The 25,591-nt window shown below is 38.7% G+C and overlaps 1 protein-coding gene across 3 annotated transcripts in view; it reads left to right on the top strand.

The window, feature by feature from the left end:
* Window positions 1–13,528, top strand: part of TOP1 (DNA topoisomerase I) — a 63,253-nt gene extending 49,725 nt beyond the window's left edge. For 2 of the 3 annotated variants that reach the window (XM_081322224.1, XM_081322223.1), the window contains 5 exons: window positions 2,129–2,243; window positions 3,243–3,370; window positions 7,312–7,406; window positions 10,169–10,318; window positions 12,273–13,528. In XM_081322224.1, coding sequence (XP_081178350.1) covers window positions 2,129–2,243; window positions 3,243–3,370; window positions 7,312–7,406; window positions 10,169–10,318; window positions 12,273–12,375 — 591 coding nt within the window. In that variant the 3' untranslated portion in view covers window positions 12,376–13,528. Of the gene's footprint in view, window positions 1–2,128; window positions 2,244–3,242; window positions 3,371–7,311; window positions 7,407–7,729; window positions 7,755–10,168; window positions 10,319–12,272 lie in introns of all 3 variants that reach the window. The other variant, XR_014025734.1, reaches the window with a different exon arrangement.
* The last annotated feature ends 12,063 nt before the right edge of the window (window positions 13,529–25,591 follow it).

Below are 25,591 nucleotides of genomic sequence, written 5' to 3'. Positions count from 1 at the left end.
TCTGTGAAATTAATGCCTATTTGGTTGTTCTGGTATGGCTTGGAATAAAAGAGAGCCAGTTTGATCTAGTGTTTAAGGCACCATGCTAGAAACTAGAAGACTACGAGTTTTAGTCTCGCCTTAGGCATGAAAGCCAGCTGGGTGACTTTAGGCCAGTCACCCTCTTTCAGCTCAACTCAATTCACAGGGTTGTTGGTGTGGGGAAAATAAGAGGAGAAAGGAGTAATATGTTCACTTCGAATAATTTATAAAAAAAATAATAAAGGTATAATTTAAAAAAGCTTTTAAAAGATGTAATTTTTCATTTAGTAAAGGATACAGAGCTGTCCTAGAATACAGTAGCAGTATATTGGTAGCAGCCAAATTTTGATTTTACAACTCAGGCAAATGAAAGTACATCTGTCATTGGATCTATGGTATTCTAAAGTACAGGTAATTTAGAAGAGAATATTTGTAACTCACAGGTTGAACTGTGAGTTCCTTGGTTTTTTCTGAGTTTGTTATTTTCATATAGACATTTCCTTTCCAAACTAGGTAACATCAACACTGATGATGTTACCTAGTTTGATAATGAAATGTGTGCAAGAAAACAACTAAGCTCAGAGATCACAAGGACTATAGAGGTAATTTGCACTGGCAGAAAAAAATAACAAGATGTGAAGAAAGCCCTATATATACACTGTGCACAATTATTAGGCAAGTTGTAGTTTAGAGGATTAATTTTCTTATTGAACAACTACAGTGCTCTCAGTCAATCCAAAATGTTAATAAACCTCAAACTTGAATATTTAAGAAAGTAAAAGTGAGGTTTTGGCTTTCTTAGAAGACGTGCTGTGGGTGCTTGAGGGCTAGGCTGGGCATTTGACCTCTGCACCACCGTCCAGCCCCCCCCGACACACACACACATGGCCTGAGAGGATCAGTGAGGCTCCTCCAGTGGACCATGCCTTGGCACTTGCCCCAGTCCCATCTCCTTCTTCCAGAGACCCTCAGATCTATCCCATTCCTGCCCAGCCCCCATAGGCACCCTTGACGCGAACGATGTAGAGCTGGCCATGCCCAACCAGTAGGCCACACCCACCCTGGCCACACCCACCTGACCCCTCAAGGGTAACTGCAATGCTGATGCGGCCCTCAATGAAATTGAGTTTGACACCCCTGATTTAGTGAGTTTGTAAAATGTAATAAAGTTAAAGTAATGGAGCAAAGATTTGACTGATTGCCCAGAAAGCGATTTAAAATAGTATTATTAAGTGAACAAGGCTACAGTTATAAAGAAATTAGAAGAAAAAATGGTGGAAACCTAACCAAAGGTGGCATTTCTACTGTACAGTTTTCCCAAAAGGTTTTCATAATTTTGGCCACTACTGTATATTGGAATATTGGGGAGAAAGTAAGACTTACATTTTCCTCAGTTGTTTCTGTTTTTAGTTTTCTAGAGATTTGCACTTTCAATATTATTTTTTGCAAAGAATTAAGTTTTTTTTAAAATGTTATACATCTTTAGAAATGGAATAAGAATGTGTGATACTGTTTATTCAATAATTGCATTGTTATTTAATTTGGTATTTGTTTTACTCAAGAAAAGTTACTGTTTTAATTAACTCCTTTAAAGATCTTTCCAAACATGAAAAAATACAGTATTTATATCCTTTGAATGGTTTTATAATGCATTTAAATACTAAAATAGAAGATGCAGAAGTATAGAGAACTTTTGTTTGTTTACTGTTCCTTTAAAATATAAGGAAATATTGCTACGGCTGTCGTGTATTTCATTTATGTCCACCATCCTTTTAATAGCCATCATGTTACTATCATACAGACATCAGCAATTATCCAACTGAGTAAAAAGGAAGCAAAAGTAGAGGAGTCTACTTTTAGGTCTGCAACTCTCATTATTTGAAATGGTTTTAGGGCCAGGTTGAATAAGAATAAATTAATAAAAATATTTGGATCATATGAAGGAGAATGCAGACCATTGTACAAAATATCTCAATTTTATAGCTCCTCTTGTTTGGGGTACAGTTATTGTTTCTATGATTTGCACTTCCCAGTTAAATTTATTTATATTCTTTACCATTTGTTGAATTGGTATATAATTTTTCCTCTTTTCCCCTCCATCTTCTAGACTAGCATTTTAAATAAACATCTTCAAGATCTTATGGAAGGGCTGACAGCTAAGGTATTCCGAACATATAATGCCTCTTTTACGCTACAGCAACAACTGAAGGAACTCACAACCCGTAAGTACTTTTGAAACAGCCTGTCTCATCTTTTCTATGTTAATCAGGACTAAAACAGTACTGATTTCAGAAAACTACATTTAGGCAAGAAAAACCAAATGCACAGGTATAGTATAGGTGGTACCTTGATCAATAGTAGTAACTGTGAGAGGGATCGCGGAGTCCTAGTGGACAATCACTTAAATATGAATCAGCAGTGTGCTGCAGCTGCCAAAAAAGCCAACACAGTCTAGGCTGCAGAGGGATAGAATCAAGATCACATGAAGTGTATATACCACTTTACAATGCCTAGGTAAGGCCACACTTGGAATACTGCATCCAGTTTTGGTCACCACTATGTATAAAAGATGTTGAGACTCTAGAAAGAGTACAGAGAAGAGCAACAAAGATTATTAGGGGACTGGAGGCTAAAACATATAAGGAACGGCTGCTGGAATTGGGTACATCTAGTCTAATGAAGAGAAGGACTAGGGGTGACATGATAGCAGTGTTCCAATATCTCAGAGGTTGCCACAAAGAAGAGGGAGTCAAGCTATTCTCCAAAGAGCCTGAAGGCAGGACAAGAAGCAATGGGTGGAAACTAACCAAAAGAGAGAAGCAACCTAGAACTCAGGAGAAATTTCCTGACAGAACAATTACGGTAACCAGTGGAACAACCTGCCTCCAGAAGCTATGAATGCTCCAACACTGGAAGTTTTAAAGAAGAGACTGGACAGCCATTTGTCTGAAATGGTATAGGGTTTCCTGCTGAGCAGGGGGTTGGACTAGATGACCTCCAAGGTCCCTTCCAACTTTATTACTATTAATTGTAATACACACTTCACTTTAAGAGTAGTTACATAGACTGCATAAAGTAACCTCCGGCCTTCATAATTTAGGGACAACTGCTATATATGCTCAAGACTTTCTGACATTCTTTTTCAGTTGTTGGAAGTTAGCTTTTCATAAATGTTCATCTTGCTATATGGAAAGAAACGTGTTTCTTTTGAACTCTTCCAGCGGATGATAACATCCCAGCAAAGATCCTGTCTTACAACCGTGCCAACAGAGCTGTTGCTATTCTTTGCAACCACCAGAGGGCACCTCCAAAAACCTTTGAAAAATCCATGATAAATTTACAGACCAAGGTAATATGAGTGCTACATTTTTAGTTAAAAGATATACTAAGGTTAATTACCGTATTCTTCGGACCATAAGACGCACTTTTTTCCCCAAAAGTGGGGGGGAAAACAAGGGTGCGTCTTATGGTCCGAAGGTGATCCGTATGGCCAGCCCCAACCTCCGCAAGTGGAAAGCAAGGGAGATTGCCAGGAGCACGAATCGGCACGTGCTGAGAAACGCCGATCTCACGGTCCTGCACTCTCCCTCGCTCGGTTTCAGCTTCCCTTGCTACAAGAGAAAGCAGGCTGAAATGGAGTGAGGGAGATTGCCAGGAATGCGAATCGGCTGATCTCGCGCTGCTGCAATCTGGCTCGTTTCAGCCTGCTTTCTCTTGTAGCAAGGGAAGCTGAAACTGAGCGAGGGAGTTTGCAGGAGCGCGAGATCAGCCGATTCGCATTTCTGGCAATCTCCCTCACTCCGTTTCAGCTTGCTTTCTCTTGTAGCAAGGGAAGCTGAAACCGAGCGAGAGAGTTTGCAGGAGCGCGAGATCGGCCGATTCGCATTTCTGGCAATCTTCCTCACTCCGTTTCAGCTTGCTTTCTGCAAGAGAAAGCCGGGATGCAGGGCCGCCTCCGCGGGTACTGCTCTAATGCAGAGAGGGAAGGACAAAGAGGGAGGGAAGGAAGGAAGGAAGGAAGAGACAATGGGAGAGGGAGGGAGAGAAAGAGAGAGAGAGGGAGAGAGAGAAGGAGAAAGAATTGTTTTCTTGTTTTCCTGCTCTAAAAACTGGGTGCGTCTTATGGTCCAAAAAATACGGTAATTTCTCTTAACTCTTTCTTGTCATATTTCTCAAAGTACTACACAAATGTTTGGAGTTTGTTTGGTTTTTTACAGACTTCCCATGTATTCTATTTGGTCTTGTTACAGAATTACCTTCTTTATGTGCAATCACATCATTTTAAGCCATCCTAAAATCTGTGTTTCTCTGTGTCTGTAAATTTTAACTCTGAAAAACAGTAATAAGAGATATCTAGTAAAAGCAAAATTAATTAGATTTACATGAATAATATGTGTAGTGGTTACGGTGCTGAATTAGAAGCAGGAAGACTCAGTCCTCTTTCAGGTGTGGAAGCCAGCCCTGATGACTTCGGGCTAGTTACTCTCTTTCAGGTCTAGACTGGGAAATTAAAAAAATAAAAATAAAATCTACCAACCTGTATTGAACCAGCATGAGACATTCATTGAGCAGTGAGTTAATTTGTGATAGCAACAACAGTATAAAGAAAATGCATTTGGTTCTCAGGACATTGTCGTTTTAGATGTAAGAGGTATTCTGGGTCAGGGAAGAACAGTTAATTATTTACATATGTGTGTGTGTGCGCGCGCGTGTGCAATTATATATAATTATGAATGTTACAATTTTCACTAATTTACTGACCACACCCTTGTGAAATCATTATATACCACTTAACAAAAAAATCACCACCCTCAGGACCAGTTTGAGTTACTCAGTTATCATGTAACATGGAGCAGTTTTTGCTCTGTAGCTGGAACTAATAAGTTGACATTTGAAGAAAATTGTCATTTTGAAGCGGGGACGAAATGGTAGCTGTTTGACAGTGTATTGCTGCTTCTCTGGAGGATTTTGTTCTTTTCTACTATAATTATTTACGCAGAAACTAAAAAGCCATCTTTCAGAGTTGCTACAATCAGAATTATTTATCCTGTATGATAAAATTAGATTTTGATGGCCTCCGAAGTCTTTTAATTCTAAAAAGTGTATAAGTGCCTTAAATTTAGTACTTAAACCGTGGTGGTGCAGTGATTAGAATGCAGTATTGCAGGCTAACTCTGCCCACATTGCCAGGACTTGACAGGCTCAAGGTTGACTCAGCCTTTCATTCTTCCCAGGTCAGTAAAGATAAGCACCCAGATTGCTGGAGGAAATATCTTGACACTGTGAACTGCTTAGAGAGTGCTGTAAACCACTGTGAAGCAGTACATAAGCCTAAGTGCTATTGCTATTTAGAAACCTGGCTCTCTCTTTTTTTTAAAAGGTTGAATTTGTAGAACTTTGTTCTGTTCTCTGATTAAGACAAGAGGGAGATGCTCATTGTTAGGGGCCATAATTCCAGGGAGGTGATAAATTTGCTTGGTCTGCCTGGAAGGATGGACAGTTCATGGTGCCTCTGGATTCAGATCTAGTTTCCCAGATTAAGGCAATGGCCACTGGTACCTTTTAGCAGATTTAGTTGATACATCAACTATATCCTTGACTGGGAGATGATGACTTTAAAACTGTGGTGGAAGTGCTGGGAGTCCAACTTATCTATAACAATGTATATTACATGTGGGTTACCCTTGTTGTTTGGTGCAGAACTTAGTAGTCTGGTTATTTATTTATTTATTTATTTTATTTTAATTCCATTTATATCCCGCCCTTCTCCGAAGACTCAGGGCGGCTTACAAGCTTAGCAGTAGCCTTCATTCTATGTATATGCCTGCTTATTAGGGCTTTCACACACACCCCAAGTGGCATTATTACAAAGTCAGCTTATTGCCCCCAACTGTTATACTGATGCCTGGACTGATAATAAAAGTGCTGCGCTGTCAGTTTGTTTCTGGACAAAATGTAGACTGCTGGTCATTACCTTTAATGTCAGAAATAGCTTAGATCCAGCCTCTCTGAGAGGATGCCTCCATGTTTATTGATATCATTTGAAGAGATTCACTTACAGTTGTGAGCTTGTCTAGCAGTGACCTGAGACTAGTCTTTGGGAGGTGGTGGTGGTGGGGAGTTGCTGCTTCAGCTCTTTTTTTAAAAGAGCCATTGTATGAGGTTTAATCATTTTAATTATTAATTTTATTGTTTACCTGATCATTTTAATTGCTATTTTAACTGTTTTAATGTATACTGGGACACATTGGTAGCTGATGATACATTCTTTTTTTCTTCTTAAATATTTTAGCAAGTGCAGTGTCTGCTTTTTTTAGATCAACTGAGTGTTGATTCATTGTTTGATAGAAATTGATCGAACAACTTGTTGCCAGACCCTGACGTTGTGGGCTAAGAGAAAGAGCAGCCCAAAGTCACTCAGCCTCCTTTCATGCCTAAGGCAAGACTAGAACTTACAATTTCCTGGTTTCTAGCCTGGCACCTTAACTATTAAAACAATTACCTAGTTTAACGAACATCATAGACTTAAAATCTTGCTATCCATTTTCTCCTGTAGTGGACCTATATAAGCCTACTGCAATTTTGGCCCCACTTCTCACTATTATAAAATCTAGATACGTTGCAAACAAAACCATTACCATTTCTGCCTAAGAAAAAAACATAGCTTATCTACTTTAGGGTACTGTAAACAGTTACTAAGGGACGCGGTAGCTCAGTGGGTTAGGACGCTGAGCTTGTCGATCAGAAGGTCAGCAGTTTGGTGGGTCGAATCCCGAGCGCCGCGTAGCAGAGTGAGCACCTGTTACTCGTCCCAGCTTCTGCCAACCTAGCAGTTCGAAAGCACGTAAAAATGCAAGTAGAAAAATAGGGACCACTACGGTGGGAAGGTAACAGTGTTCCGTGCGCCTTTGGCGTCTAATCATGCCGGCCACATGACCACGGAGACGTCCTCGGACAAGCACTGGCTCTTCGGCTCTGAAACGGAGATGAGCACCGGCCCCTAGAGTTGGAAACGACTAGCACGCATGTGCGGGGGAACCTTTACCTTTACTTTTTAAACAGTTACTAATTCTGCTCTTCTACAAATATATTTTTAAATTTTAAAAATAAATATTGGACTTTACTATTCATGAGATAGAAAACGTATTCTTGAGAGTTTTATTTCCTTCTAGATATTGTGTTATGGAAGCTGAAAGTACAGTCTTTAAAAATAGTTGTGTAAATGTTTCAGCTTTTCAATAGCAATTCTTCCCATATCTATATTATGATCTATCTCTCTGCATGATCTAGATTGATGCCAAGAAGGAACAGTTGGCCGATGCCAAGAGAGAACTAAAAAGCGCCAAAGCTGATGCCAAGATCCGAAGGGATGAGAAGTCTAAAAAGTAAGTCTGTCTGACTGCTCTGAGTTAGCCACATTTGCAAGCATTTCCATATATCATGTTGGCCCCAAATGAAAGATCTTTTAAAATGTCTGTCATTTGAATATTTATTCTGCTTTTGAATATGCTGTTTCAGATCTTGGCCTGCAATTTTGTGCCTACTGATTTAAACAAGGATAATAAGTCTTCCTTCTGAATAAATACATACAGGTTGCTTTGCTCTTTTACATCAGTTCCCAGCACTCTGTATGTAAAAGGTTTTCTGGGCAAGGAACCATAAAGTAGAAATCTGTAATTAACTTTCATGTTTTGCTTTTATCTTACAGATTCCTCCTACTCCTAAAAAGCTTGGTTGGTTTTTTAAACATATTTATGTTGCTATTGTTGCCTTCTAACATGTGAAACACTGTTCAGTCCTTCCATTTCCTAACATTTCTTATGTCCTCTATATAGATACATTTATTGAATTTGTGCATAGATTGTCTTGAAACTTGAAAAATTAACCTTCTGGAAGTAACACCCCTGCAGAGGCATTCTTTTCTGCTCGCGGCAGAGCATTTGAAAGCTAGTGAACATCATCATCCTGAAGGGTAGAAAGATTTCTAGCCTTTAGAAGAATGGCCTTTGCTAGCTTTCTAACCTTCTTTTCAGCAAACATCACTGCACTGAAGGCTAGAAGGATTTTCTAGGCTACAAAAGCTAGTAACATGATTGTTATCACAATAATTTGGAAGCTTCCAATGATCACAAGAATGGGGACTGCCTGCAAAAACCCACAGTGAGCTGGGCCTCCTGTGTGGGGAGAACGGCCAGCATTTCGCTTAACGATCTATGCGATTACTTTAACAACTGCAACTGGAAGAGCTGGGATTGTGGTCATTGAGCAAAAGTGATCATGTTTCATCTCACTTAACCACTGCTTCACTCAGCAACTGAGATTCCAGTCCCAACTGTAGACATAAGTCATGGACTACCAGTATTTATCATTTTGTGCTTTAACATAAAGAAGGGATTAGGACTGCTTCCTGTATCAAATCCCTAGTGCTGTTGCAGGCATGGAAAGGAAATTTTTGAAATGGACAGATTAGAATTGCCTCTGTGATTGAGGCATCATATTGATTTGGTGATTGATTGAATGAGCAGGTAGATAGATAGGAGTAGTATACTATGCCAGTAGGTTCCCTACATTCCAATTCCTATATTAGTATAGATATATAGCAGTATAATCTAAAACATGTTGGGATGGCCATCAATGGAAGAAGATGCAATCTTGCATTTTGATCCTTGAGTAGTACAGGAAATTTAAAAGACATGACTTTCATTGAGAGATGCTACAGAGTTTTATCCCTTTCATCTAGCCCCCTAGTCATGTGAAGCAGCTATTAAAGGCAGCTTTGTTTCCATATGTGTAAAGAGCAATATTGTTAAGCGATGGAATGACAATGTTAACCTGCTAGAGAATAGGCTTTCTTCTTCCCTTATATAGTTCTGATTGCAAGGGCAGTGAACACCCACATAGGACTGTTTAAATAAATACCTGGATATACAAGAGTCACAAGACATGAAAAGATATCACTAGCAACTGTCCTGCACATTTGAGCCAGCAAGATTTCAGCCTTCTTATACCAAGTAGAAAGATGCCTAGATATGTCTGGAAAGATGCTTCAACTATAGGGTGTAGTAGACATCTGACTTGTTAGGTCATTGTTTCAGAGATATTTCCTTATCTAAACAGAAAAATAAAATGACCATGGGTGGGCAAAAAATCAGTGGGAGTGGGAGCAACTTCTAACTTCCTATCAGCCTGACCACTACTGATCATCCTCTGGCAGCTGATGGCAGGATCAGTCTACCCAGGCAATGGAGGGCTAGGGCAGGACCAGTCTATTAAATCTTCAGACAGCAACATGGTAGTGCAGCAGCACTGAAGTGGCCAAATTTGCCAAATTTCAATCCCACGAGTCATGTCTCCTGGATTTTGGACACAGAACTGCTTGTTAGCCCATTTGAGGTCCCTTGTTTCAAAACCTGTTGCTCTATGATGCACTATTTCACCCAACTGAAGGTTATAGACATCAGTTTTTAGTAGTATATAGATTTCTCATGACTCCAAGAAGTCAGTAATATATACATTGCTCTCTCCCTGGGCAGAGTTTCCTTGTATCAGTACTGTTCAGAAGCATACATCAGAATTGGCTAATCAGGTTATGAGCAACATTCTGTCTATAGCAAGATAATTCATTATTCCTTTCTTTAGCTATTATATGTAAGGTCAGGTATATATATTCTCAGTTAAAAATATCTATACAAAAGAACAATTTAAAGCAATAGCCATGGTCTTCCTAGTCTCTGCATTTAAGCATCCTGCAAAAGCTGGAATTTTAACATGAACAGACATTTGTTGGAATGAAGCCCAGAAGGCCTCTGATTCAATTTCCTTCCCAACCAAGGTCTTTCTGGGCCACTTTAGATAAGTCATCTTATCTGTCCATCGTATCTGTATAAGGGACATATTCCTGACATATCGTAAACTCTGATCCGGAGCCATGGGAAATAAGCATTGTTAAGCATTTTTCACTTCTAGTACAGGGAAATGACGATAATCCCTCCTCAGTTCTGCAGAAGAGTAAACTTAACATGTGCTTAGCAGTCCACTTAAGGGATTTTTTTTCCTGCTGGATATCTAATTCCTCTTGGAGAAATATATTTCAAAAAGTTACCTAATGTTCTCACCTGTTTTATTTATTTGTTTTCACCTTTTACAGGACTGTGGAAACTAAGAAGAAAGCTGTACAAAGAGTGGAGGAACAGCTGATGAAGCTGGAAGTTCAAGCAACAGACCGAGAGGAAAACAAGCAAATAGCCTTGAGTACCTCCAAACTAAATTATCTGGATCCTAGAATTTCTGTTGCTTGGTAAGTTCTAGTTTGAGAAAGGGGGATAATATTTTGAGGTAAATATTCATATTCATATTTAGCTTTCCAAGAAAGTTCTGTTAAGCTGGGTACATTTCGCTTTTCTTGATTCATGCAGCAATTTCAAAAGACTGATGTAGATACAGTTCAATCTATATGAAACCTACATCTGGTAGCGGTAGAATAAGATTCTGGGAAGTAGAAATTTCTTCTAGTGACAAAAGCAGCATGTTAAAGCAAAAGATTTTTGTTGGTGGGGTGTTTTTATTATGCCAAAATATTCAAAGAAGTGCTCTACATCTAGTCAAAAATGTTGTATCAAACAAAATAGTATATCTTGCTTGCACAAAGGAATGATATTAGTACTGCTCTTAACTGGGAACAAGCCTTCTCAAGTTCAAAATAACTTCAAGAGAAAAAGGTGAGTCAAACAGGTGTATTTGCTTACTCTGGAGAAAATAAATGCTTCATATTGTGGTATTAAAAAAAGATAACAGTTGAATGATGCCCTTAGGGCTTTTTTAGTCACAGAATAGGTGAAACTCATAATAGTTCACTCACTTTACTTACTTATTTAGAACGTAGAACTGGATTAAAGTTTCTGTGTGCTCCAGCAGAAAGCCAAGCTCCCAGTTTATGAATATGTCGTTGCCTAAACACCACTGGAAGATTATTTGATGCATCTGTTTGTCACTTTTTCTAACATTTTTGGCAGCTTACATCCTTAAAACAGAAAAATGATAAGTTACCTATAAATAATATCACTTATTAACTTATCACCCATTATGTAGTCCTTTCTGCTTCAAATTCTCAACAAAAAGCAGGTTTTATAGTTTTGACCTTGTGAATAAACTTTTAGAGCAAAGAAAGCCATCTTCTTAATGTCCTGCCCTATTAACATTCAGGTAAGGAGAGATGCAGCATGCTTTCTTAGGCAAATTCTACTTGGAGCAGACATTTCTGGCAGTAAGTAGGAAGTCTCTGACCAAAATGGCAGTAATGTAACATAAGGAGAAAAGCACAAACCTGGAAATACAAGTTCTATTCATATCAAATCAAGAGTAAGGAACGATATTAAGCATGAGTTGCAAATAATGACTTGCACATTCTGAAGATTCGGGAAACCCAGGCCATGTAGGTATCAGGTGTTGAAGTCACACTGAGGTCTTGCTGTGATGATTCTTATGATTTTTTTAAAAAATGGAAAATGCTACATTGAACCTAAGGATAGGGATTTAGTCACACTTGCTTTCTAAATTGAATAGCCTTTTTCCTCAGACTCCTGGTTTCTTGACTGCATTTGAACTAACGCATGATAAATTTCAGGGGAACAGTACATTGATCCTTTAACCTTGGATGGTAGTGCTCTGCAAAATGCACATGATTCAGAACTGTCGAATATGTTCCATCAGAGATGTGGACTGGCTGATTCAGATTACTTTCAAGGTGGAGTCACTGTAGTGACTGAGATCAAGACAACATATGTAGAAATGCAATGTTTATGTTTGCATATGTATAAATGGGTCGTGATTTATATACAGGGTTATAAGATTTAAAATCACAGTTACAGTAGGTTAGGGATGGGGATAGATACTTCAGCAGGTATAGAAGTATCTACTAGTGATCCATGCTTAAGTATAATGAGGATTTTAGCAGTCATACATTAGCCATGTGTATCTTAAATATTAATTTCAAATAATTAGAAGCTTTTGCTCCTACCCTCTATGAATGCCTATTTTACAGTGTTTCCTAAGATTTTAGACAAGATTTTAAGAATTAGTTCTAGACATGATCAAGTCACTCCACCATGTATATATTATAGATTTAGAAAGTATATCTCTGAAATTTTGATTTGTTGAGAGTACAGTACTTACGTTTTGTTGTCATCAACTGCTTTTGATTTGTCTCTATTTCTCATCCTCTCTCTCTCTCTCTCCCCCCTCCCAATTTTAAGGTGCAAGAAATTTGGAATACCGATAGAGAAAATATATAATAAAACCCAACGAGAGAAATTTGCCTGGGCAATTGACATGGCAGATGAAGACTACGAGTTTTAATGTGATTTTAATGGGCTGGATTTTATGGAAGAAAATGAGTGTAGCCTGATTTTAGGGAGATTGATAAACTGTGAGCCTTACTTGTTCTTTATATTGGGGGGCGGGGGGGGGGGTGTCAGAGGGGAAAGTGAGTGTCTGATGAAATACCCAACATCTTTGAGTAAAGATATGCCTGGAAATATTGTAGAGGAGCCAAGACAGTTGTCCTATGGACAACTTATTTAAATCTGTTTCAGAGACCTAAATTCTAGCTGTATGGTTGTGTTTTATCTCTGGAGTACAGTAAGGACAAATGAATGGAAGAATTTGTTAATGTTCTACCTGACAAATTTGCCATTACACTGAAGAGCTTGGAAATCATTATCTACTGTATACAGAATCCAATGAGATATTGATATGTTTTTACAGTTAGGGTTTTGCAATAACTTCTATATTTTAATAGAAAATGGACTCCTTAATTTCTCCCCACCCCCCCTCATTAATTTAACATAACTGAAGCCCTTAGCACACTGGTTTTGGCCACAATGGTCCTGGAAACAACCTGTTGTTTTCATTTTTACTTGTCACCATCATGGTAATGAAGCCTAGAATAAAAAATGCAACATCTCTTCAAAGCAAAGCATGATGGGAAGATCCTTCCTGACTTGAGTGTTACCTTTTTTTTGGTTAATGTGAATTTTTAGTACTTTTAATTATTTTAAAATATTTAAACTTTTTTTTCTTCTTGATCTTAAAGATCATGTAGATTTGCAGAAGATAGGGAAAGGGCTGGGGAGGGTTAATAGATTATGAGTACAAATAAATTTGTGACAAAATGTATTCCCATCATACTTTGTTCTGAGTACATTATATATATATATATGTATAGATATATATATGAGAAATATCCACATTTGTGGGTTTTGTTTTGTTTTTTCCTATGGCAGTTTTTTTTTCTCTCCCTCCTCACTTTTTTTAATAAAAAAAACCCTTTCTGCTCTCTCTTACTTGAAAGATTTTATTGTGTAAAAAGAACTTTCACAGGTCAATAAAATTTTGAGGGAAGTGAGCTTTGGTCCAGGAAAAAAAAATTTAAAAAAATTAAGATTTAGGGCTTTTATTTTTTTTTCTTTTGTAATTGTGTACAAAAAATAATAAAAAAAATTAAGCAGAATTTTAATGTGAACCTTTTTTTTGCTATAATCCGTTAGTTTTAGAAGCATTGTTAGCTTAGTGTGATGCAAAGGCAAGTTTCCCGCAGTCTCTCCTTGACAAGTATCTTCTATTTTTATCATGAATTCCCTTTTAATCAACTGTAGGTTATTTAAAATAAATTCCTACAACTTAACACAATGCCAGCATCCGTGTGTTCTTGTACCCAGAAGGCCAGTAGTTGGCTGCAAACCAAGAGCTGCAAAATTCTTTGTGGGGAAGAGGTGTTCCAGAATGGATTGCCCCAAAAAAATGCAGGTGAAGACTGGAGATGGAGAAATTGGGTTTATTCATCTTTTTGTTTAAATTCTCCCAATTCCCTCTTAACCAAATAGTTTTACTTCAGCATTTATATTTCTGTGAGTTTGATGATACTTTTCAGATTTTAAAAAGTGTGTATTAAAAGTATCTTCAAAATACACTTTGAAATCAGAAAACACTGGACATGCATACAAATGTTAGTGCTATTTGTGAACTGTTCAGAAATTGATGCTGAAATTGTATGGAATGAGTTTCATGCAAGAAACTGAAAGTAACAGATTTGCTCATTTAGTTGAGTAGTCCAGTTCCCACTGGCTTTCAACATTACCTAGATTATAATTTCTTGTCCTTCATGTAGTGTTTGGCTGATAAGATTCTGCATAAATGGCAGAATTCTGCATGTTCATAGCTTTTTACTTAGGTTTGTATCCACAGCTACAGTTTTGGAGGTGAGAGAAGGGTGTTCTTTACCCGTTGAAAACCAAGAACAATGCCTTAAAAAGAAACTTCAAATTATCCCATCTATACCAATAGCCTTTATATACTGCTCCATATAGCACTCTATGGACAGTTTACAATTTGAGCATTATTTGCATATCACCCCCAACAACGTGTGCAGAGATTGCCTGCAACACTGCACGTTAACCAGTGTGCCACCAATAATAGGCAGGGGTTATCCTTAAGTTGGATGTTGTGAACCTGGGGACTGCTCCTACATCTAATCGTATTTAGTTGTCAAATCTTGACTAATTCACTTTTCTATTTAATAAATTAAAAAACAAATCTGCTTGCTGACCTATGGCTATGATGCTTTGGTTCATCTGAATTTGCATGTAGAAACCACATACTAAAATGGCATTTTCAGTATTATGGAGTAGCTGATAAAAAATTCAGGAGTCTGCTACCAGGTTATTTCTGATTTTTTGCCATCATAGATTAATATGGTTTTCCTACACTGAGTAGGATAAAGAAATACTTAAATAGAAACAATTGCAACGGTAGGTTTACAAAGCAAGCAAATGTGTTCTTGCCCCATTCCCCTCCAAAGTCACATTTATGTGGAAAGAAGTCCTTTCATATAAAAAGCAGCATGTTCTTAACATACTACATTGTGTTGTTTAGTTTGATCTGTTTGTAGGAGTCAGAATTTCATTAAAAAAATACTGAATTGCCAAAATGGACAAATGGGATTAGTATGAGGAAAGGAAACTAGACACTAAACATTGATGTAGACGTCTGTATCCTTGCCTTTTCTATGTATTTAATGGCTTTGAGCTTCTTACTATTTTCAGCAGCTAAAACCACCTGATAAATATATGTGTGTATTATTACAGAGACTGTCATTTAACAACTGTTCGTGCTAAAGAGGGTGATAAAATAGTAATTTTACAACCAATCCTCACGTTTGCTACCTTTGCAGATATGAAAGCAAAAGAAAGCTGCACCAACAAGCAGTCAGTTTCACTTAGCAACTGTTTTGTTTAATTACCAAATTGCTAATTGCAACTAAATAGGACTAGCATACAGCAATTCTGCACATGTAGGTAGACAAGTTTCTTCCTCTGTTTTTATTCTTTTATAAATGTATTCAATTCAATGTAGACACCATCCAACTCCAAAATGACTCAGAGGTTCACAAATAATGTTAGTCCTGTCAGGTAGAGCAGATCAGAAGCCAGCCAGAAGTATTAGCTCTATATTACATTAACAGAATCTTGCAAGTCTGAAAGTATTTCTCCCTTCCTCTCCTTTTACTCTCCAAACTAGGGAAGGTCCCTTCTGAAAAATTTCCCAGTTACCTTCTTTTTGTGGACAGAGATGTACTTTAGATGCTGGTTGTCTAGTCTGGCTCTGCTACCAGTTTCCCACATAACATTAAAATTATGAGATCAAAACCAAGATGGGATTACAGTACACAAGACAAAAGTAAGGAACACACCCAACAAGGGGCTCTATCCATCACATACCAAACTCTGGGAAAACAATCAAATCTTAAAACATTTACAAATACAGATAGTCCTCGACTTACAACAGTTCATTTAGCTACAGCACTGAAAAAAAGTGATGTATGATTGTTTTTCATATTTACGATCGTTGCAGCAGATGGGTCTGATGTTTGGCAACTGGTTCATATTTGATGATTGCAGTGTCCTGGGGTCATACAATCACCTTTTCTGACCTGACAAGAAAATTCAATGGGAAAGCCAGGTTCACTTAACAACCATGTTACTAACTTAACTGCAGTGATTCGCTTAACAACTGATGGTCGTAAAATGGGGCAAAATTCACTTAACAATTGTGGTACGTTGAGGACTATCTTTACCAGCAAGATAGGACCACATAGATTTCAAGCTGAACTTATTCCATAGGGCAGACACTGCAATAGAGAAGGCATACCTCCTGGATCCCAATAAATGACACTTTAATTGAAGAGACATGGAGAGTTCCAACTGGTGGGATTAGGGATCTGGCATTGGTAAGAAATTTTGTATGTTTATGCAAGGCTAATAGTGTTCCAGGTTTCTCATGGAGCATATATTCCTACCACAGAGTTAGCTTTTCTTGTTGCAAACTGTTATGTTGCTTGTGCAGAGCTAAAGCTGTATTTGTGATCTCTCCAGAGATAACCTCCAGTTGGACTATGTTAAGCAGCATAATTTCCTGTGAAATTGATTTTATCTTGCCAATTTTAAGCTCATATGCAGGCCCACTGGAGGTGAGGAACTACTGCGAGTGTTGGCTATTCCTACCAGCTTGGTGCTGTCTACAAATCTGATGAGTTCCCCATCTGTAACTGGGCATTGTCATGGTTCCGATAAGATGAAACCCATCAAAAGAACTTCAAGGCAAAAATTCTTCCTTAAAGAACATTTTATTCAGGAAACACAAGTATGGCACTACATAGTTGAACCCAAAAACTAAATTCCCTTCCCTGATACAAAGTAACAAAATGCAATTCCCACCCCCAATAAGCTGTCATAAATCACATTCTCCAATTAGCCTAAAATGCAGGCTTTCTCCCCAGCTCCTCAGCCCGCCAGCTCATTGTCAGCTCGTCCTTGGGTTCCCACAAAGCAGCATTGTTATGGCTAGCTGAGCTCGAGCTTTCATCCCAACCCACCCCCACTTCACCTGATTTCTAAATACCAGAAAAAGCTGGTTAAAACAGAAAATGGCTGTAATTTTCATCAGTTGTCAGAGGGAACATCCAATGTTTACAGCGTTGACAGGCATCTTCATACAATCAGCTATAAAAAAGGACTTTCCTTGACATAGGAGTCACAGCAGAAGCAGTTGAAAGAAGATAAATAGTAATAATAGCACTTAGCACTTAGACTTGCACAGTGCTCCATAGTCCTTTACAGCACTCTCTGAATGGTTTAGAAATGTCTGCATATTACCCCCAACAATCTGGGTTCTCATTTGTTTGACCTCAGAAGGATGGAAGGCTGAGTCAATCTTGAGCCGGTCAGGATTGAACTCCTGGCAGTGGGCAAAGTTAGACTGCGATATTGCAGTCTAACCATTGTGCCACCATGGCTCCTGTAAAAATAAATAGTAAAAAGAGTGTAAATTCTAGTTCTCTGTTAGGCATAAAAGCTAGTTAGTAACTTCACTAGTCATTCTCTCAGCCCTAGAATAAGGCGGAGGGGGGGCAAGCATCTACCTATTAACCCATCCTAGATAAGTGATGTAACTGTCTCTGGACCACAATGAACACGGGATTCGGAGGGGTGTTCCAAATGTTTTTCACTTAATAATCAAAATCACAGTTCCATTTTCTGAATTGGATTGGATTGTTTTTTGTTTCTTTCATAAGGTTGAGGAGTGGTTATTGTGGCTATTATTTTGCAACAGACAAGTTAACAATTGTACACGACTGATGTCCTGTATTTGGACACACACCCTTCAATTTTCATATTGAATAAAGATCTACTCTGGTGCAAATTGGGAGTGACCGAGCTTGGTGGGAATGATTTTGAGTCGGGTATTTTAAAAGGAATGGAGACACTCAGTCTCTGAAATGTTTATATTGTCCTTCCATACAGTGCCTTTTTTCTTACAAGTTTCTTTTTGTTCTATTTCAAATGCTGTTTTGCAATTGGCTGGGCATTTTCCAATGCTACAAGAAAGGTGATGTTTAATAAAATATTTCCTCCGTCCCAAAATGCATGCTGACTTTCACATGAGCCAGAGAGGAAACTCATTTATTTTTAAATGAGGTTGTTAAAAGTTTTAAAATACCGTAGAGATAAATGAATTTCTGCTTCTTGAATGTAGGATTCCTGTCTCATACCCTTTCTCTGCCACCTATTTATTTTCTAAATTTGAAATTTTATTTCTAGCTGACAAGCAGAAAGAACTTTAAAATATTAAAATTGTGTAGGGAAAGTGGAAGGCTTAATTTGTTAATGGCTACTAGTGTATCCATTACCAATAGCTACGAAACAGCACTATGAGACTAACCACTCCTGTCATCTCTGTATACTACTTGAATGCATCTGGCTGAACTGTGTAAAAATATACACTATTCTGAACTGAGTTTTTGGCATGATCCAGTAGGAATGTTTAACAGACTTCATTGCACAGTAGTAAATATTGATATTTCATGATGGACTCATTTTAAAATCATTTATACTTTAACATAATTTTGGTTTTGACCTAAGCAGAATCTGAAATCATTTGAGGTATTTAATACAGAGCTTATGTGGCTTTGATATATCTGTAATGTACAGACAATTGTAAACTGGAAGCAGAGTCTTGAGCCATTTTGATAATTGCCACCTTAGATCATCTGTACTATAAACTGTCTTCACTGAGCAGTTTCAGTGCACTTATTGTAAAAATCATTGCACTGTACAGAAATGGAAAATAATCCTATCTCTATTATAACAGTGTAATCCCTTGGAGAGGACAAGTAACAATTTAAAAACTAATAGTTAATATATAATCTCTATTGTTATTAATGGAAAGACATTTCCAAATTTGAACGTTCATTGGAAAGCTTATATAGCATGTATTTAATTCCAGTCAAATATATTTAAGATGATCTTCATTCAAGTTATATCTTTCTCCTTCTTAATTCCAAAGACACACATTTAATTTCATTAATTCATGCTCTTTGCCATTTACTTCTCTTACCTTCCAAGTTACGGTCTTCATGTATCAGGATCATAATCTGAAATTGACCTCTCATCGTGGCTTTCATCAATCAAGTTTTTTATATATTTGTGAAAGATGGATTAGATCTTGACTATATTTTCATCCTTAGGTTATTTAGGTTATTTCCGCACTAATTATGGTTAGATGGAGTCATCTAACTATAATTGTGCAAAATAATAGTAATAAGGATAGGACTTGCACTACTTCAGCAGCAGTTTGGTAACGTTAGGAAGTCTCTTTAAGTCACTAATATGGAAATGGCTTTAACTGAACTCATGACACAAGCAGTATTTCTTGCTAACGATAAGGACCATTAGTACCTGACATTTTTTGCACATTTTGACAAGTATATTCAGAAGCTTAATAAAACCCAAACAAGCATTTTAGAGTATTTCATCCAGCATTTAGAATATTTCATCCAGGATTTATCATGCAAGCCAACATACCATTGTTTGTATCCCAACTACCAAGATATATGCAATGTACGCAAGAATAAACCATCATTTCATGTGTTCACATAACCTTAGATGTTTTACAGCATGGAAAGACAAAATAAGCACAGCAATGAAGCAGTGTTTTCAAATGTTGTATAGTCTGGAATTCCATTTTTGGGGTTTGTAATAGATTTATAGTAAGTACATTATATTAATAGAAAAGCTAATCATGCTTATTTGACAGAATTTTACTAAAAACCCTAATTATTTCACATTTTGCTCATTAAATTCAGTGGCACAATCTTGAAGGGCTTTTAAAAGCTTCACAAAAAAGGCTTGCAAGAGCCCTGTGCAGTCTGCAGTTTACTTACCTTGATAATAGAGGTTCACAGCATATCTATCACTTACGAGTATGGGAAACCTGTGGCCTTCTCACTGTTGCAGAAGTGTAACTCTTAGCATTACCATTGGGCAGGATGTAAGGTTTCTGGGCACTATTGTTCACAAATATCACATAATGGAAATAGAAGACACAAACAGAATTGTCTTCACTGGATTCATCAGAAATATATTCATTATCTTTATTTAGTTTTCATATTTCTTAACTGCCCATATTCCAGGATCTGGATGGTGAATGCCTGTGACATTCTTCTAAAATGTATTGAAATCAGTTCCTGGAAAATTATTCCTTTGATTTTTTTATTTTGATGCTAAAGTAGCAAATTTGGAACATGCTTCAGCATACTTCCAGTAATAAGCAAGCACACAAGCTGTGAAGTAAAATCTTTTCCCCTCATTAGTCATTTTTAATGTTGGCCAGGCAGAAATGGGAAATGCAGATCAAATGATGTGTGCCCAAATCAACTTGAATGACACTGAATACTAATGCTTTCTTGGACATTATGATTATTATTATTATTTGCACTCTGGTGATAGAGTGAAATATTTGTTCATCTCAGATGAATTAATTAAATTAATTAATTTGAAGTCACTTAAGCTTGAAAAACAAAAGCCTTAAATAGGGAGTGTGAAACATAGGAACTCTTCTATGCTTAAAAGTTCCCATCTATGACCTTCCCAAGCCAGAGAACATTAAGGGGACAGTGGGATACACATAAAGGTGTCTTAAATAGGAACATGAAACATGAATCACCACTGCTTCCTCTTGTCTTTCTTCCAGCTCTTATGAGTGATGCTCTTGTGACAAACCACTTCATCTTGAGCTGTTTATTCAAAAAAATGCAAGGAAGATAACGAAGTTAAAACATCACCATCCTATCTTTTTTTGTCAATAGGACTGAAATGGAAGGAATGGCTGTATTTCTTGGAATAAACTTACTCCATTCAGTATGGTGGTTGTGCTCCAATAGGATTTTGTAACTACCTGTGTAGATGAACTCGATTTTCTTTATCAACAAATATTAGACCATGAGCATATTCTTGTTACTTTCCACACATTATTTTTATGAACATGTGAAAAATACTGAGACAGAGAGAGAGAGGAGGAAAAAGTAGTCGTCGTAGAAGTGAAGTAGTAGTAGTAGTAGTAGTGGTGGTAGTAGTGTGAAGAAGCAGCTATTTGGAGCAGGGAAAGGGGCCAATACAGAATTTTCTGAACACTAAAAGCCACGTAACCTCTTCGTGGGCCTGAGGTGCGGTATGAAAACTGCTGCCTCGTAGGAATGGCTGCTGTTTCTTTCCCCCTTGTGTTCTGCCTAATTCTTATTTGTGTGTGCCTAAAAGTTGACTAAAAGGGACGCGGTGGGTTAGGACGCTGAGCTTGTCGATCAGAAGGTCGGCAGTTTGGCGGGTCGAATCCCGAGTGCCGCGTAACAGAGTGAGCGCCTGTTACTCGTCCCAGCTTCTGCCCACCTAGCAGTTCGAAAGCACGTAAAAATGCAAGTAGAAAAATAGGGACCACTATGGTGGGAAGGTAACAGCATTCCGTGCGCCTTTGGCGTCTAGTCATGCCGGCCACATGACCACGGAGACGTCCTCGGACAAACGCTGGCTCTTCGGCTATGAAACGGAGATGAGCACTGACCCCTAGAGTCGGAAACGACTAGCACACATGTGCGGGGGAACCTTTACCTTTTTAAAAGTTGACTCCTGGGAACTGAGTGGACTCATCCTTGCAGTTTTCTTGGTGAGGTTTTCAAGAGGTATGCCATTGCCTCCAGCTCTTTTTTTATTTATATAGTCACCCATCTCACACACGACTCTGGGAAGCTTACCATAGAATGTTTTATATATGAACCAAGTTTGTTGCTGTTTATTCAAACCCAGATTTATTCTTGGAATTTCTTTCCAGTTAGAGAAATAGGAGGAGTTGAGCTTTTCCTAGAAAGTACAATTCAGATTTCACAGCACTGCCTATACTACTATCCCCCTCCCCTTGAATATAGTGATAACAAAAAGATATAAAAAGTCTTGATTCTTTGCTGCCATTTAGTGGTCACCTGGGTTTTTGCAAACCTGATATGGCAACCAAAGCCAACTATAATGTGGCTTATTTGGTTTTAGCCTAGCACAAAGTACGAACCAAATGACTGTGGTTTCTAAACTAACATTTTTAGCTTGGTATTATATGAAGACAGCTAAATGGGACCTCTGTAATAAATTAATGTTGCATCATGACTTAGTGTGAACAGTCAGTACCATTTTCTTTTCCATTAACACTGCCTCTTTGTTTGTAACAAATGGCCTCTGTTCTCAATATACATGCTGGGCCAATTGAAGCTTTGTCTTGTTGCAAACATTTAATTGTTCACTTTCTGCCTGTCGTACACCTGTTAGAAGCAGACATGTTTATCTAGAAAGGAGAAAAAGTTAAGCTACTTCCCTGAGTAGATGTCATCATTAGTAAAAGGCGTCTCGGTATGTGTGCATGAGGGGAAGGTTGGGGAAAATACATCACCAAAACATGCTTGAAAGAAATGTCTGTTGTTACAGCAGCTCTCTGTAATACACCGGATATTAATCAATATCCTATCTCTTAACTATCTATGCATGTTTAATCAGCATTAAGGCTATTCTCTTTTAGTGGGATTTACTCCTAATAGAAGGGACACGGTGGCTCAGTGGGTCAGGATGCTGAGCTTGTCGATCAGAAGGTCAGCAGTTTGGCGGGTCGAATCCCTAATGCCGCGTAACAGAGTGAGCGCCTGTTACTCATCCCAGCTTCTGCCAACCTAGCAGTTCGAAAGCACGTAAAAATGCAAGTAGAAAAATAGGGACCACTATGGTGGGAAGGTAACAGCGTTCCGTGCGCCTTTGGCGTCTAGTCATGCCGGCCACATGACCACGGAGACGTCCTCGGACAAGCGCTGGCTCTTCGGCTTTGAAACGGAGATGAGCACCAGCCCCTAGAGTCGGAAACGACTAGCATGCATGTGCGGGGCAACCTTTACCTTTACCTTACTCCTAATAGATATGCATGATTGCAGGCAGACAGCTAAATCCTTTGCTTATTAGGCTGGAAGTAAAATTTCTACATTAACAATTTATACCTAAACAATAGAATATAGGAGCAAAAAATCATACTAATAATCTGAGGAATGCTTTTCTTCTTTAAGCAGAAGTACTACCCATTTTAACCAGACTTTAAGACTCATTAATTTGGAACACCATTAGTATGGCTTGCGCTGTACCTTGACAGTACTTGTTTTCCTTACAAAGAGCTCAACTTGGTTTCTCTTAAACCCAATCAATGGTGATGAAGACAATAGTAACCTCTGTATTTTCCATGACCCGTTCCTTTGATAATGCTGGTAAGGAATTATGGAAACTGATGTCTAACAATTATGGGTAAGTGAGATCTCATGATACATAGCACTTATATTTCTTCAAGACATTCAAACCATAAATCACAGTTTATAGCTCAATTATTGGAAGACAAACTAAAGAAGACTTGCACAAACTGAGGTGCTACAATACATGCTCCCCACTCAAACATTCCATCAAAGGTGCCACCCCTTTTGTTTGATATAACCCAGGGGTGTCAAACTGCTGGCCGGCTGCATCATAAGGAGGCCGTGCCCACCCCAGCTCCAGCAATGCGAAAAAAGTCACAATACATTGCAACATGTCACGTGACACGGTGAGTTTCACACCCGTGATATAACTGAAGGGAAAATTATTTAATAGATGGAAATAATCATGCTACCCATATTGAATTCATTTGTTCTTATATTAAAATATAAATAAAATATCTGCCCCACCGCTTTTTCTGCTTTTAAGTATAGTCACTGGCCTGCCACTTAAAAACACAGTGCAATCAGTGCTAAACCAAATATATCACAGTGACTGACTATAAAATACATTAAGCCACAACCTGGGCAGTTTAGTGTATTATGCAAACTAGCCAATGTACATCCTCCATAGCTCATTGTGCTGCGGGAACTCAAAAAAGAAAAAAAAATCAAAAATAGACACCCAGTGGTGTTTATATGCCCAATAAGACTTGGAAGAGTGGGCCAATGCCCAATACCTCAGGACTGAGGGCATTACATTTGACAAAAGCAGCTTTCTGTCGCCATTTCCCTTCTCTGGAACAGTACCCACCCGCTCCAAAAGTCCCAAACTTTACTAGGATCCTTAAATGACTCATAGTTTGATAGCCTTCTGCAAACATCATTGGCTATGTTAGTTGGTGATAGTCTTCCAGAAAGAAGACTGTATGTATGTAAACTATGTATGTGTATGTTCTCCAATAAAAGATAACCTTTTGAGCTGCATCACCTGCAAATCCAGAATATAAATTACAAAGGGCAGTAATCAAATATATCAAAAATAGCAAAATATATAGCACCGAGATATTTGATTCCAATCATTCATTTGGATTGGTCCCTCCTGGTGACAAATGTCCAGAGTGATTGTTATCAAATATCTCAAGTGCTTTCGAGTCATTTCAGTATATTGTGCGAATGCCGCCAGAAAAACCTTAAGAAATTACAAGCTTTTCACAGTAGCTCAAATCAACAGCTGCTGCTACCGCCGGTCACATTTTGCCCAACAGCAAAGCCGCCGCAGTGTGTAAATGCCCAGAGACGGGTACAACTCAGCTAAGATGATTAGGGGGCTGGAGGCTAAAACATATAGGGAACGGTTGCTGGAATTGGGTATGTGTAGTTTAATGAAGAGAAGGGTGAGGGGTGACATGATAGCAGTGTTCCAATATCTCAGGGGCTGCCACAAAGAAGAGGGAGTCAAGCTATTCTCCAAAGCACCTGAAAGCAGGACAAGAAGCAACGGATGGAAACTAGTCAAGGAGAGAAGCAACCTAGAACTAAGGAGAAACTTCCTGACAGTTAGAACAATTAACCAGTGGAACAACCTGCCTCCAGAGGTGGTGAATGCTCCAACACTGGAGGTTTTTAAGAAGAGACTGGACAGCCATTTGCCTGAAATGGTATAGGGCAGGGGTAGGCAACCTCGGCTCTTTTATGACTCATGGACTTCGACTCCCAGAATTCCTGAGTCAGCATAGCTGACTCAGGAATTCTGGGAGTCGAAGTCCATGAGTCATAAAAGAGCCGAGGTTGCCTACCCCTGGTATAGGGTTTCCTGCCTGAGCAGGGGGTTGGACTAGATGACCTCCAAGGTCCCTTCCGACTTTATATTATTATTATTATTATTATTATTATTAACCTGTTGGCTACCTCTGATCGCCGGGCCACGGCCGCCTTCCCATCTTAAGTCTCCCAAGAAAACAAGAAAAACCACAAGGCCCGCGGCAGGAGGGGGCGGGGACGGAACCATATATGGGTGAACTCGTATCTTTTCAAGAAGCTAATCCCGCCTCCTAGTCGTCCCCCCCACCCCCGCTTTAATGTAGTTTAACTTTAGGAGAGCGAAGTGGCGGCGGGGGGGGGGGAAAGAGAGTTAGGTGACGTTTGCTAGCATATTCCTCTAATTTTAGTTGCGTGTGTGAAAAAAGCAGGCTCGAGGTCAATTTCCGGCCTTCCGCTTGGGCTCTTTTGTCTTCCTCCGTCAGGGTCCAGACTCCACCACGACGAGCAATGGTCGATGCGCGCCGAGCTCTGCCCCTCTGGCGAGGCGGAAAGCGCTAGCCCGAGAGCGAGCGAGAGAGCAAAGACGCTCGCTTGCTTGCTTTCGTTTCACGCCGAGGCCGTGGCGAGCGTGCCATTGGCTCCGTCGCGGGAGAG

The sequence above is a fragment of the Vipera berus genome (genome assembly GCF_964194415.1).
Source record: "Vipera berus genome assembly, chromosome: 3".
In the NCBI taxonomy this organism is placed as follows: Eukaryota; Metazoa; Chordata; class Lepidosauria; order Squamata; family Viperidae; genus Vipera; species Vipera berus.
This window is presented reverse-complemented; position numbering and strand designations above follow the sequence as displayed.